The 15,282-nt window shown below is 50.9% G+C and overlaps 1 protein-coding gene across 1 annotated transcript; it reads right to left on the bottom strand.

Annotated features, from left to right (window-relative positions):
* Nucleotides 1-2,229: 2,229 nt before the first annotated feature.
* On the bottom strand, nt 2,230-10,933 carry Mymk (myomaker, myoblast fusion factor). Its single transcript, XM_027423012.2, has 5 exons — nt 10,799-10,933; nt 6,278-6,392; nt 4,586-4,734; nt 2,790-2,906; nt 2,230-2,379 (listed from the first exon to the last, which is right to left on the bottom strand). Exons 1-5 carry the CDS (start codon nt 10,931-10,933, stop codon nt 2,230-2,232), a joined length of 666 nt encoding a protein of 221 aa, XP_027278813.1.
* Between the last annotated feature and the right edge of the window lie 4,349 nt (nt 10,934-15,282).

Raw genomic sequence — 15,282 nt, forward strand, 5'->3', positions numbered from 1 at the left:
TCCTAATCTTCCGTGACTTACAGACTTGGTCAGGTGCCCAGAAGGCTCTCGTAAATCAGCAGCACCACCAGGGAGAGCCTGTCAGTATGGCTCTTTGGCTAGGCCACCCGTGGCCCCTCCCTGCTCAAGGACATCTTGTTGCCTCCAGTTTTCCAAGAGTGGCTATAGAGCTGGAGGTAGGGTTGCTTGCTTGGGGTGGATAACACTGACAAATCATGGGCAGGGGACATCCTACAGACACCTGCTTCTGAAGGGGCCCCAGACATCTTACCGGGCATGCTTCATCTCTGTCTCTCACTTGGGCTGAGCAGCTCTGACTTAGCAGTCCGTCTTCTGGAAGTAAGAGGTGACCCAAAGGAAGACTGGGCTCCGGGATGCCCTGTGTCTCCCTGGTGTGTGAGCTCATGTGATATGTGTTCAAGGTACACGTGCGGGTGGGTGTTCACATCTGCCTACGTGGTATGTACCTGTACTTGACTGCAGGCCAGATGAAGGCATGGCAGCAAGGTGAGCAAGGCTTCCATATCTCAGTACCCTGGTCCCTGCTCTATTCCTGTTCTTCCCCCTTGGAGTTGTTTACTTCCAAGTATGTATGTGCACCGCATGTGTGTCTATTTCACTGGAGGCCAGAAGAGGAATCTGCTCATGATCATGTCCTCTAGAAGTGGAGTTACAGATAGTCCTGAGCTGCTGAGTGGGTGCTGGGAACTGAAGCTGGGTCCTCTGGAAGGGCAGCAAGTGCTCTTAACCACTGAGCAACCTCTCCAGCCCTCTGCTACTTTCTGGCGAGCCTCAGAGCCTCTTGGCTTCCTTACCTGATAAATGAGACCTAGTCCCTAGGAGCCAGATTTGAACATTCTGAGCTACCCTGTGGCAACATGGGCTGCTCTGTCATTAAAAGTCTCTGGGGCCAGAGATGGGGTGAGGCTTATGAGTAACCTCTGTCTACCACCAGGGCCTAGGGGACAGGGAAAGGCTAGGTAGAGATGCCTGAGATGAAAAGAGTTGTGGGTGGTCACGGAGACAGGCACCCAGAAGGCTAGGCTGAGGGGTCAGCAGGGAAGAGAGGAACATTCAAGCTAAGTGGTGGAGCTGGCTTCCTTAGGAGGTACAGGAGGTGACTTAGGAGAGATTGCCAGCAGCCTAGTGGGTGGGGACCGGATGTGGGTAGCTGCTCCCTTGAAGTGGCACCATCTGGAGACATAAATAAGTCCCAGACAGGTGTAGGTAACTTCTTGTTGACAGCTGGGCCTTGGGTCACCAGGAAAGGGGAGAGCTGGGGGTGCCTAGGAGATGCAGGCTTGTGAGGTGATGTCTGAAAGTTGCTGTGGTGGCTGCCATGCCCTGCCACGCCCTGACCCCCAGTCTGTCACAGACAGGACTGCCCACAGTATGGAGTAGTCTCAGCAAGGCCTGGCTCAGGGGTATCACCTGCACCCACCTTCCTTCAGGGCCCCAAAGTAAGCTTCAGACCAGTGTAAACTGAAGACCAGCAATGTACCCTACCTCCAGCCCAAGTACCCAGGCCAGCAGCAGACTTAGCTCTGTGTCTACCAGTGCCTGGCCTTAGGCCAGCTGCTGATCTTGAACTCAGGCACTCCCCGAGGACTGGAACTGTAACTCAGCACACAGACTTGTTCTAGGAGCTGGATGTATGTAAAGTGTTCTTGGAGGCTAATGACGAGTGGCAGATCAGGGGTTTACTCTGAATGGTTCGATCTAAGACCTGGATAAAGGGATGGGGCCCTGACAGGGCCATGCAAACTTGAGTCCAGGCTGAAGCTGGTTTCACTGGCTCCAGCTTCCTAAATGGGGGGACTTTCAGAGCCTGGGCATGGGGCAGAAATGGCAACATCGGTTTTCTAGAGAAAGCAGACAACCCAGACAGGCAGGACTTGGGGACTAGATAACCCCTGTTGTGTATGTTGCTGAGTTGGGATCTGTGGCCAGTATCTGCTGGCCTAGAGCTCTGCCAGGCACACCTATGGTTATGAGGTCTTGGAGGAGAAAATTCCTTTTTTTTTCTTCAACAGAGTGAATCAACTGGTGAACATGGAGTTAGTGGGTCTCTAAGCAGCATTTAGCAAAGTGTAGCCAGTCTTCTTGTCTCTTGGGGAGCAGGAGACCATTTCTCATTGACACACACACATGAGAAAGCATAGAAAATATCTTGGGAGAGACGGTGGGGCTGCCAGACATGAGGCCAGGATCCTACAACAGGGGCTGTGGTCAGACACAAGTGCAACAGAGGGTGGAGAAGGTCAACTTGGCTGGGGGCCCCGCGTTCCCAGCCTTCTTGTTGACCTTGGGCAGCAGCAGGACAAAGGACATGGCCAGGGAACAGTGGTAGAAGCTGTGGACGTAGGTGTAATCCCATTCCTGTGGATGAGAGTGAGTCAGTCTGGGCCTCGGCCCCTTCCCTGAACTAAACCCTGATAGCCATCTGGTGCCTCTACCAACCATTTCACTCTGAGAATATGGCAGAAAGGCCCTCTGCTTTCCTCTGTTCCCTGCCCCCTGGGTTATGGGCATCAGCCCCCGGTCTCTTCCTGGACACCCAAACTTCCTGAAGTCAGGGCCTGATTTGACTCCCTGTAACCCTTGGGTCCACACAGGCTGTGATGCTGGTACATTGGGGATGGAGAGTACCAACTTCAAACTCCTACCGCAACAGAATGCGTGACTTGGAGCCTCCCTGTGAAAACCACCTGCCTGCTATCCTCTCTGTTACGTGGAGCCATTTCCAGAGGGCTCTGGAGAGCTCGATCCCCTCCCCACAGGCCTGGTACCTCAAAGAAGAAGCGAAGCATCAGGGCCAGTGCCCCAAAACAGAGGCCAGGGCCTATCTGCTGAGTGTAGATGTTCTTGTCGGGGTAAAGACCCTTCTTCTCCTTCATCTTCTTCAGCTGAGGGGACAAGGTGAGAACATGAAGGTTCTTGGGGTGCATCACAGGGAAGGGTCCCTGCCTGGGTTGTCTGGGCAAGATCCCATTGCATCACCTCCCATCTTTAGGTAGAAGTGCCTACCCCCGTTCCTCTGCATGCCTGGGCACCTCTTGTCAGTTCTGCAAGGACTGCCCCCCCCCAAAGCAAAACTGTGACAGGGCTGGGAATCTTCGGGCCAATTTTCCCTGGGTCTCTACTGCCCTTGCTGCCTCTTTGGGAAGTGGCAAGGCCACTGATGCACTCCTATCTCCTAGCTAGAGGGCATTCCCACGGAGACTGTTAACAGTGAAAGGATATCAGCTTATTTGGGACCCATGAGCCCTGTGTGCCTCTCCAGGTAGTTTGTGTGGTAATCTGTGGGACTTCAGTGGCATATAGACAAATATGATCAGCTTTACCAGCTAAGTGGTCCTTTACCGTTAACCCTGATGTCTCAGACCCTGATGCCTTTGATGAGGGTCTGGTGTGTGTTCAAGCTTGGTAAGATGAGGTATTACACAGAAGAGATGGGATACCTGTGGTTCCTCAGGGGGATGCAGACCCTTGCGGCCCAAAGGTATTTTAGTCTCAGGATGGTTCAGGTTACAGTGACATAGAAGGTACTCATTGCCCCTTGAAAAGCCAAGTCCAGCAGCCACTGCCCACTGGGGCTGCAGGTTTGTCTGCTGACCTTTGTGCACCTTAGCTTCACCCTTAACTAAAAAGTCCAGTAAGCCTGGGTTCCTCGGAGCCTGCATGAGTAGGAGGCAGCTTGGAAGCTTCCTCCCTGCTTTTACCTGTCCTCCGTTTGCTGCAGATGGATTGGAGCCCCTGAAGCACTGCCTGCTCTGCTCTGCACTGCTGAGGTTCTACTTAGGGGAACTCCAAGATCCAAAGTGGTGCTGCATGCAAAATGCACAGGAGTGTTGTGAACTTAGGGCCCCAGCTGCCACCTGCTTGCCTTCCAGTTCTTTGTTTTGGGCCTGACTGCTCTCCGTGGTGCCCAGGAGACATCCCTGATCTACCCTGCCATCAGGACCCCTCTTCATGTTGGATAGCTTAGGTGGACTCTAGGCCTTGCTGCCAGGAGGGCCTTAGGACTGTAGAGGGCAGAGTAAGAGCGAGACAGCAGGCCCCCTTCCAGGATAGTCCTACTGGAAACTCTGCTTCACCCCCACCTCAAACTTTCCTTGCTTGTGAGAACCATATCCACAGCTTCCTTCCTTCAGGCAGGCTCTCCAGATTAACCTACTGCTCTCCAAGGTGGTGTTATAAGTTGTCGTTGTCTCTCAGAATGTTAGTAATGTTGAAAACAATGACAGTGATGGTCATGATGATGAGTGGTCTCCCATCTCTGGCTTCATTAAAAGTCATGTATGTGCCTATGCTTAGAAGCATTCTCTATGGGTATTTGGACACAGAGCAGAGAAAAGGAGTTTTGGCTTTACTCAGGACCAGTAATTACTATTACTGATGAGCCAACAGGGAATAGGGTTCAAGCATGAGTCACCATTTCTAGGGATTCTAGGGGTTTGGGCTCAATTCTCATGTTAGTCTGCCTGCATATAAGGGTGGGAGGCATGGGATTCCATACAGGAGAAACCAAGGGGAAGCTGCAGGTTCCCTGGGCCCCGTCAGCTGAGGCACACACGGTACTCACCCACTTCACAGCAATGATGAGGACAGCTGTGCCTATGGGACCCGAGTACACCCCATAGCCCCAGCGGTCATGGAAAGTCCGAACAGCGATGGTAAGGACGCCGAACATCGTGAAGGTTGACCTCTGGGGTTCATCAAAGTCGGCCAGGGCTGGAGAGAGGCATGGGAGTGGTGAGCTGCCTCCCTCCCCTTGGCTGTGCCTCCACCCTTGGGAACCCATTGGGTGTCCTCTCAGTCCACAGGACCCAAAGACCCACCTTGGTGCCCATGGGGTCTGAATTTTATTTGGAGGAAGCAGAGGATGCTGCTTCCCTGGATCAGGGTGGAATTAAGCAGTAGACTGAGTGATCAGTAAATCCTGGGTATCCTGGGACAAAAGTATTAGGACTAGAGATACATGAGTAGGTGAGCGATGCATAGGGCTAAGTCTCAGGAGGAATCCTCAGGTAACATGGCCTACCTGTGACTGCATCTCTGAGAAACAAGGTTGAGTTTTTTTGTTTTGTTTCTCTCTTTTCTTTATTTCCTTTCCCTTTCCACTCCTTTTTTCTCTCTTTGTCTCTCTCTCTCTTTCTTTTTTCTTTCTCTCTTTTCCTTCCTGCTTTCTTCCTCTCTTCATACCTTCTGTGTTGGTTTCACAGAAAATGGTCCCCATTGTCTCACAGGGAGTGGCACTATTAGAAGGTGTGACCTTTTTGGAGTAGGTGTGGTCTTGTTGGAGGAAGTATGTCACTGTGCGTAAGCTTTGAGGTCTCAGAAGCTCAAGTCAGGCATAGTGTGCCTCAATCTCTTCCTGCTGCCTGTGGAACCAGATGTAGGACTCTCAGCTCCTTCTCCAGCACCATGTCTACCTACATGTCACCATGCTTTCTGCTGTGATGATAATGAATTAAACCTCTGAAACTGTAAGCCAGCCCTAATTAAATGTTTTCCTTTATGAGTTGTTGTGATCACGGTGTCTCTTCACAGTCATAGAAATCATAACTAAGACACCTTCCTTCCTTCTTTTTTTAAATTTTATTTATTTACATTTTATGTTTGAGCTCTCTGCATGTAAACCTGCATGCCAGAAGAGGGTATCAGATCCTATTATAGATGGCTGTGAGCCACCATGTGGGTGCTGGGAATTGAACTCAGGACCTCTGGAAGAGTAGCTGGTGCTCTTAACCTCTAAGCCACCTCTCCAGCCCCTTCCTTCCTTCTTTCTTTCATTCTCTCAATTTTTCACAGTGTTGGAGATGGAACCAAGGGATGGAATCTAGTCAGGCCTGTGCTCTACCACTGAGCTGTACCCCAGATCCGAGGTGAGGATTTTTAATGGCCCACCTTCCTAAAACCCAGAGCTGAAGATGATTCATAAGAGCAAATGTTCCCTTGAGCCTGGAGGATGTTCTGGGAGGTGAAGTCCCAGAACTGAGGGCAACGGTGGTCTCTGTAGGGCTGGATGTGGGAACACCTTCACCCTCTCCTTTGTGTATCTTTGCTTTGTAAATGTCACAAGGGCTCATTACAAGAATCACCTAAGGAAGTGAAAAGTAAGAGCACAGGCATCTAAGAAATGAGCATGTTTCTTTCAGTAGATTAAGCTGCTGGCTCTGCAAAGCAGAAAGGAGGGAGAGGATCTCAGAGATGGGCCTGGTGCTGGCTGGTGTTGAGGAATGGCTCCCACCCACTGGCAGAGATAGCCACTCACCCATCAGTGAGACCCACATGCTCAGGGCCGTCCCATAGATGCTGAAGTACTCCAGGATGTCACGGCGCATGAAGCACAGCACAGACAAGCCAGGCCCATCGCAGGCATGGGAGAACTGCAGGGAAACCACACAAGGTCAGCAGGCCATGGGCATCGGGGGTGGGTGGGAACAGGTCCCTAGCCACAGGACCCTCACTAGCAGCTAGACCTTTGTGCATCAGCTTCCCCAAATTATCAGGGCACACAATTGAATACTTCCCCTGGCTAGGTCTTGTGGAAATTAAACAGGTGAGTCCATCAGGTCTGGAAGTAAATATCACTTTCAGACTCTCTTACCACTGACTCAAAGCTGTACTCACTCAGATGAAGTCTGCTGAGGAGGGGACCCTAAAATACCACTAACACACACACCCTTTGCCTCTGGGTTGACTGGAAGCGCACACATGTTCCCGTGTCAATCCTTGGATGCAAGCCTTTTATCCTGGACCACTGTCTCTTTGAAAAGGAGGAAGACCTTAGACTTCCCCAAGCAGGGGCTGATCCTACCACCCTCTTTCCTCCACCTCTCCCCCATACTCTAGCAGGCCTGTTCCTGATGTGTAGCCGAATAGAGTTGCTTTTGAGCAAAAGGCCTTATATGAAATATTTCCAAGCAGTCAACTTATTTCTTACAGAAAACAACTCTCTCTCCTTTTGCTTCACATTTCATCATTTTAAGTAATATTTAATTACATGACATAATTATTTTGACAAGTGCGACTGGCACAAACAAGCTTGGGAGCCAGCACAATCGTCTCTTGGTAAGCCCAGCTCAGCAGGAGGGAGCAGGCAAGCTGGAAAACAGCTCTTGTCTGGAGGCAGCAGGGGCACCACAGGGGGCTGAGGACTCTGGATGATGGATGTGTCAGTCAAACACGTGGCCCTCCGACTTGAAGCTTAGAGACCTCCTGCTGATCACAGTTGCAATTGGACTGTCAGTCAGTAGAGAGCATCCAGGGGAAGGGAGAGGGTGTCCAGCTTCTGTGTTGGGTCAGTACCATCCAGAGCTTTGATGCTGCCTTGAGCTTTGGGCACTACACCTTTTTAAAGGGACAATGTCGAAGAGGCAGTGAATCACCTAGGTGGGAGCTCTAACTGGTCACCGGAGGACAAGCTTCAGGTGGGGCCAGATCAAGGCTGTCAAACGGAGTAGGAAAGAGACTCAGCTCTGGGACCCACTTCTGCTCTTCGCCTTACAAAGCTACATCTCTCAACCCCACCTGAGCCCACCATCTGTAACGTCTGTGCTCCCTTTTGTTGTATTGGTCCAGTGAATGAGTAAAACTCACTCACTGTGATATTCTGGGAAACATCTATACCTTGCCCCACGAGGAGCAGAAGAGCCTCTTTAGGCTGAATCCCAACATAGAGTACTTGCCTGTGTGTGTGTGGGGGGGGCAGAGGAGGCTTTACAGCAGGGGGTCTATGTCCTCAAGCCCAAGGTTCTTTTGGGATCTGTGTGACTGTGAACTTCCCCAGGGCACCTCCTGCCCAGGGAGGCAAGCGCAAGGCACTGATGAGTACACTCCCTCCCCAGAGGCAGGTGAATTTGGCCCAACTGGGGCTAGACTAGGACATAACTGGGTGTGACAAGAGCTCCAACCCCACTGTTAGCCCAGTAGATCTGGCAGAGGGGCACAAGCAAGAGGCTGCTCTCTCTGGGCCTCCTCTGTCCAATGGAGTAAGAGCACTTGTTCTGTGGGGCTTGCAAGGGAACCCTGATGATAACTGCATAGCATGGTACCCTGTAGTGTGGGAATGATTTTTCAGGGGAATGCTGTTTAAAGTTTGCCTTTACAAACCAAACTGCCACCCAACTTGACACTAAGTTAATATTGTGCTTTGAGATCATTTAGAATGCTGTGCTCACCCTGGTCAGAATTAACTCACCTCTGAGAAAAATAGGGCAATCAATCAATCAATCAATCAATCAATCAATCTTTGAATTTCCAGTGTAACCAAGTCCTACAGGCTCAGATGCATGCATAAGCTCTAACTGTTCTATAGTCTCTAATTCTTCTTTGTGACTCTTTAATGTCCCTGACTCAAAACAGTGAATGTTTATGTGAGATGTGATGACCAAGGCTAAAGCCATGTGTTATAATCAGCAAGGCATTGAAAACGGTGTCACATCCATGCTCCCCCACCCCCGGAAAAAAACATATTGTAAGCAACATGTGGGTATAGACTGATAACATCTGACCGAGGTTTTGTGTGCTGTTGAGTCAATAGGGCCAGAGAAGCAGCTGTCTCCCTTGTGAGACTCCTGTAAAAGATTAAGATTCAGATCCCTCATTCTTTTTTAGCCTGTTTGCTGTGCTGTTTAGCATATGGAGAGGATGCTGCTGTCTAAGATTCTTAGATTAGAACCTGCTTTTAGATTAGATGACTATAAGGTCAGAATAAGAGAGGGCAAAACTTTTTGGAACAAATCAGGCCCACTCTTGGTTAACTGACACCAAGAGTCATTCTTGTATTCGGATCAGCACACCACACAACTGGTGGTTACCATGGAGGGTCCTAGAGGAGCCATGTGGAGGGCAGAACTCTGTGAGGCACAGACTGTGGCTTTGAAGCCAGGGGACATTTGTCATAGGAGACAGCTGGCCCTGCCACTCTGGGTGGGGTGGGGAAGGGTGGGCCTCTAAGGCTGGTACACAGGCAGCTGTACGCCAGCCCAGGCAGGGGTGACATAACTGGGGCCTGTGAGTTGCTGGGCTATATCTAACATGGGCCTTAGGCAAAAGAACCTGTCTTCTGTCTCTGACTTTGGGGTCTCTTCTTGGCTCTGACACTGGCCAGGTTTCATGAGGAACAAATGACAGTATGGTAATCATGGTGACTTTGGTGGCCCAGCTTCTCTGAGATTCAGTTTCCTCTTCTATCAAATGCAAATCACTACCCTAAACTCATGGGTGATGCTGGGCCCCTTCCCACCATGGTTGCTGCCTGTGGCTTGTCATTAACCTAATGTCCTCCCCTCCCAAAGTGAACTCAAGAGTCCTAGAGCTTCCAGTTCCTTGGAGAAATTCACTATTACCCATGGGACCATCACAACCAGGAGGTAGACATGTGCCAACTCCTCTTTGGCTATTGTCAGCCCACAAGCGCTGGTGGCTTCTCCCCCCACTAGAAAGTCACTCTGGCTTACTCAGGATATGGAGTGGTATGTGAGCACACACATGGCCTCACTCACTCGCAGCCGGTTGAGTACCCTCACATACGCTACACTCTTGCCTACTGAGATCTTGCTGCTGGAAGAGGGATTGGATACTATTTTCCAAAGGTTTGACCCTGCCTTTAGGAGGAGACTAACAGTCTGCTTGCCAACTCTGAGTTTTTATCCTGCCAATGTGTGGGTCACACGGCATACAAACTACTGAGGGTAGGTGTGATGAGAGAAAAAAGCAAAGGTTATGGAGCAGTGAGGAAGATGGAGTGACCCCTGGTAAGAGGACAGCAGTGAGGACCAGTGTGAGAGGTACTCAGAAGGACTCAGTGCCATAGGGATAGGAGGGCTTTAAGACAGAGAGAGGAGAGATGGGACAGGGAGAGATGGCTAGTTAGACAGATAATAGACAGATGACAGATGATGAATAGATACATTAGAACAAGACAAATGATAAACGAATAGATGGTAGATCAGTCTATTAGACAGACAGACAGAAGCAAGTTGGATGGGCAGGTAGATAAAGCCAGAGACACAGAGGACCAGGAGAAGAAATGAGAGGGGACAGAGCCTAGAGAAGAGGAGGGTGAACACCGTGGGGGTGTAATTCTAGAAATCGAAAGAACTGGGTACAGACAGAAAGAAGGGGGAGACAGACAGAGGCAGAGAGCAAACTAGACAGAACCAGTGAGAGACACACGGTGGGGGTGAGGAGAAGCAGAGACCTTGACACAAGGCGTCCAGCAAAGCTGGCCCAGTGCCAGACATACCCCTGAAAGACAGAAGTTACCTGAGAACAGAGGGAAGAGGGAACTCAGACAGACACATAATAGGAAGAGAAAGAAAGGACTCAGAGAGAGGCTGGCCCTCCTCAATGGAGATAGTTCCTAATTCTGGAGTCAGATACACCCAGGCTCTCTACATGAATCTAGTGGGTCCATTCCTAGGCCTGCTCACTCACCCCTGTCCTCCCCAGCTCAGCAACCCCTGGGACAAAGTTGGTAGGGGGGAAGGTGTGGGGAGTACAAGAAGAAGCAACCTGCAAACATTGTCCTTAATTAACTGGCACAGGCCATCAGGGGCTTGGCATCAGTCACATGTGTCAGCCACTCACCCCTCCCCCAAATTCCTGGCACAGATGGGGAAACTAAGGTCCATAGAGAAAGACAGACTCCAGGAACCCCCTCTTTCCAGTCACTAGGATACCCCCACACATAACCTTTCACTTCCAAGTCCTGTTTTTCCATCACCTGCCTGGCACAGGATGGGTGGTGACCCTCCCCATGAGGTCTTCCTCCTAGGGTCCCACTTACCGCCACAAAGAACATGGTGAAGAGATAGACCATGGCCTCCATGTAAAACCGCCTCTTGGCAGCGATGCTCACTGTGGGGAGGAAGGCCAGGCTGCTGAGGGTAGGCAGGAGCAGTTTGGCTACAACTGTCCCCATGGACCAGGAGGAAGGCACTGGCTGGGAAGAAGGAGGTGAAGGGCTTTCTGGTCTCCAGGGCAGGAAGAAAAAGAGCCCACTTCTTCACTTCTTCAGCAGCACTGGCAGCAGCTGCGGCAGCACCCACAAGCAGGGCTTAAGTGCTCTAAGGCAGCATGTGTCCAGTGACACATGGAGAAACTCCAACAGCTGATGTCCCATACCGTGTGGTATGTACTTGCCTCTGATTCTCCCTCCCCCCCTCTCTCCCTCTCTCCACCCCCCTCTGAGGAATTCCCTCAATGAAGTCATATTTCTTCCTTTGGAGGTAATACTCTTTGGGGGCAAGTTGCTGTAAATGGTCTTCTACCTTCCTGTTATTTTCCATCCAGGTCCTTGTCCCAGGATGAACATGTCGAGGGTACTGCTATTTCGGTCACATGTCAAAGGGGTGCAAAAGGTGAGAAAACTTAAAATTCAGCCAAGTCTCTTCAATGAAAGGTCCAGCAGATAAACTTCACTATTCATCAGCCCACGGGCCCTTTTTAAGCAACATTGTACCAGCCTTCGCTGCTTGGTTACATTGTTTCTTACCTTGAACTAGCAGACAGGACCCTCTCCATTCCAAAGCTGTTGTCTGGCCTTTAAGCTCTCATTCCTTCCTTTAACAACAGCTCCTTGGCCTGACTTCAGGAAATCACCTTCTCCTTTTGCAAAATGTCTTAGGGGAACTGTCTGGCAGGGACCCCTCAGCCCCTAGCCAAGGAACAACGGGTGTGTGGTCTGAGTTTCTCAGGCCAGCTCTTTCTCAGGTTTATTTGTGATCGGCTTCTATTGCCATTTGTCACTGTGCATGAGGTTTAATTCCATAGGCTGCAGGGTTATGGCAGGTGCCCCCACCTGTGTGACCCTCAGTGTTCACTCCCGGGGCTCTGGGACAGGACATTCCATTATGCCCTTTCTGGTAAGCTGTTCCTTGTTCCCTAACAGAGGCAGCCGCCATTATTGACATCTGCCTGGGCCTAACTTCATTAGAACTTCATAGTGGATTGCACAGTGTATGTTCTTCAGTGTTTGGCTCCTTTTGTTTCACTGGCACAATGACCCTGAGATCTGTCCGTGCTCTTCCACTCCAGTTCCTTTGGTGGCTGCATGGGCCAGAAGGCTGTCCCCTACTTTCCTTTCCTTGCTACCTAGACCTTGAGGTGTAGCAGGCTCACCTTAGAGGTCTCCTCTAGGAGAGGCTGTGGGCTTCCCATCTCTGTGAGGCCTGGCTGTCCACCCCTATTCAACTTCCAGCTCCCACATCCCTTTCTGGAAGCCCCTTGTCTAGCGTGGTTTGAAGTCCATTTCTCCTGCTCACAATGAAATACCCAGCTTGAGACACCTGGTTCTGTCATTCTGTTTCCAAGGTTCTCTCAGTCCCTGGAGGAAGCTTAACTACTCAAAGAGATCCCAAGCTGCCCACAGCCATACCTGGAAGTGCAATCCAGTCCTTGCACATGCTAGACTCTCCTGTCTCAGATACGGCATCTCCTCAGCTTCTGCTGCAGGATGGTACTTCCTGTCCCTTGTTCTGGCAAAGGCCTGGTTCACTCCCAGCCTGGGCAGTGTGTCTGTGGTGAAGCCTTCTGCGATTGACAGATAGTGAGCCAAGGGGTTCCTTCACTCTTCCTCTGCCCCCTCCCCCAGCCCCACATCCTTCCTATCCTGGCACTCACCACTTTGATAGAGATGCTGGTGTTGAGCTGCTTGGGTCTTGAGCAGGGGATCTGTCTACCTGGCTCCCTGCCATAGCCCCTTCAGGCCCAACCTAGTATTTTGTGGGTCTTCAACAAATACCAGAGGAATGAATGGCTGTTAAAAGAATGAATGAGAATCCAGGGAGGTGGGGCTGATTTCAGTCTGGCTTTCTAGGGGCCAGTTCCCTCTCCAAATGGGAAAACCAGTCCCTGCTACATGAATGCTGGTGATGGGGGCTGGGGAGCTTCATGGTTGCCCTGAGCAACTCAGGTGGGGTCTCTCATGACTCTCACTTCTCCCCTCACTAGTCTATAGTTCTAACTCAGCCTCAGCTCCCCACAAGAGTTCAAAGGCGGAGAAGGAATAGACTAGATGTCAGGTACTTGGGGAGGTGGCAAGGAGCACATGCCCCAGAGCCATAAACCCCAGAAGCAGGAAAACATTCCACAGCTGTGTGCGCGCGCACATGTGTGGGTATGTGCATGAGTGTGTGTGTTGCAGCTATGAACTCCAAGCCAGACTGTAAGCTTCGGGAAGGGGTGGCGGGGGTGAGGAGAAGGAAGTGGAGCTGTACATATGTTATAGGCATTAAAGAGGAAGGGGCTGAAGAGAAGATGTCCCAAAGCAGGGAGACAGGTGGCTGGGCCTGGGGCAACAGGAGAGCCCCCACATAAGGTTGGACTGTAAACTGTCCTCCGAGGGGGTGGACGTGTGTGGCTCCCGTCCCAGCCTGGCTGCCTGGCCACAAACCAGCTGACTCTGGAGAAGGCATCCAGTCTTGAACAGGACTGAAATGACCCTTGGGTCTCTCTGGAGCAGGGGAAGTGATTTTCCTGGGGGCTGGGTTGAGATAGGCAGAGTTGAAAGGATAGGAAGCTGTTTTGGGAGGAGTTGTTCCCTTGGAGACATAGGAAAGGGGTTAAGGGTTCACCTGGGCAGGTTCAAAGCCAACAGATATAGGAGCTAGCTACCCTGGTCCTTCCCATACTTGAAGCCCCCACTTGCCAGGCTCCTACCTGCTCTGTGCTTTAGCCCAACGGACCCCAATAGCTGTGTCCCCAAACCCTTCAGGACACAGCCTGGCTCAGAGTGTGGCTGCTTGCTCATGGCACTGCATTTGCACATAGGTCATGCACATATACATGCAGGGTTTGTCCAGGGATGGCCACATGCAGAGAGGTCTTCCTGCTGTGCCTCATGTGTCTTTTATAAACCAGCAAGTGCAAACCTCTGCCTTTTCCATTTTACAAGGAAAAGACTGAGGCCCAGGGAAGAACAAGGTCTCACTCAAGGTCACCCAGCCGTATCAGACTGCCCAGTCTTGCCACTTCTTTTCCTTTGTCTTATGAGGCTGGAGGGGCCAGAACTGTTGCCTTCATGTCTTGGTTCATAAATGGGCATAGTGGACTCTGGGCATGACCTGGCTTCAGTGCCCAAGGGTTCCAGGTGGCATCTCTTCTCCATCCATCACATGGCCATGGTCCCAGTGGGACCATGTAAGGGTCAGTCTCTAGACCATAAAGCCTGGAGTGAAGGCTGACCAGTTGGTCCCCCCTTCCCTAGCCCCTCAGCTGAGGGAGTGGCTGGGTTTTATAGAGGTGCTGACATGCATGGAATGCTGAGCTCTCAGCCTTCAGGACAGCTGTCTGTCTGCCCAGCCCAGCAGTGCTGTGCCAGCTGCTATATTGGCCTCCTCTAGATTTTGAACACCCGGCCCACATTAATGGGTCACCCCAGAGCACAGAGGCCTTGTTCCTGTCTAGGGTCTACTGAAGTTACCTGGAGGAAAAGAATAAGCTTCAGGTCTCTCTGATTCTATCTTTGAGGTGTGTGCCTAGGCAGCCATTTGGGGCTTTGTCTGTGTGCAGCACAGGAATTGTGATTGGCAGCTGTCACCAAGCATGAGTACCTCGGGACACCCCAACCTCTTAACGTGCTAGAAGTTCATGCAAAGGCTTGCTATTTCTAGCATGGAGTTCTTATGTCCCCAAGAACTTCTGCTGGCAATTGCACAGGGCTGAGGGGCTCAGGGCAGGCCAGCCCTCTAGTAAGAAGTGTGTGGTCGGCTCCATACATTGCTGGATTCTCCCCCTGGGAAGCCACTGGTTACCTTCTGGAGCTGGGTGCTGGAGCAAGACTGGGTTTCAACTCTGGACTCCCTGCTGTTATCTCACCCCCAGATTGTCTGGCAAATGACATTCACTGCATGTGGCCAGAGGAGACAGCCACAGGCCAGGTTTTTCTATGGACCCAGGAACTTTCACTTATCTAGGTAAATATTCCCTACCAAAAAATTTTTTGCTCTAAATTTTGTTTGTTTGTTTGTTATTTGAGACAGGGTTTCTCTGTAGCTTTGGAGCCTGTCCTGGAACTTGCTGGTAGACCAGGCTGGCCTTGACCTCACTGAGATCCACCTGCCTCTGCTTCCCAAGTGCTGGGTTTAAAGGCGTGTACCACCACCACCTAGCTTAACTCTAGTTTTAATATAGCACCCAAACTTCTAGATGGAATTTGGATTGAAAAGGCTATTCCAAAAACCCTTTCAATCATTCACATTTTGACCTCAAAAACCCTAACTAACCAAGAAGGCCTAATCAAATTTTGTATCCCTAGATTAGAAGATACAG

Source organism: Cricetulus griseus, chromosome 6 (genome assembly GCF_003668045.3).
Source record: "Cricetulus griseus strain 17A/GY chromosome 6, alternate assembly CriGri-PICRH-1.0, whole genome shotgun sequence".
NCBI lineage: Eukaryota > Metazoa > Chordata > Mammalia > Rodentia > Cricetidae > Cricetulus > Cricetulus griseus.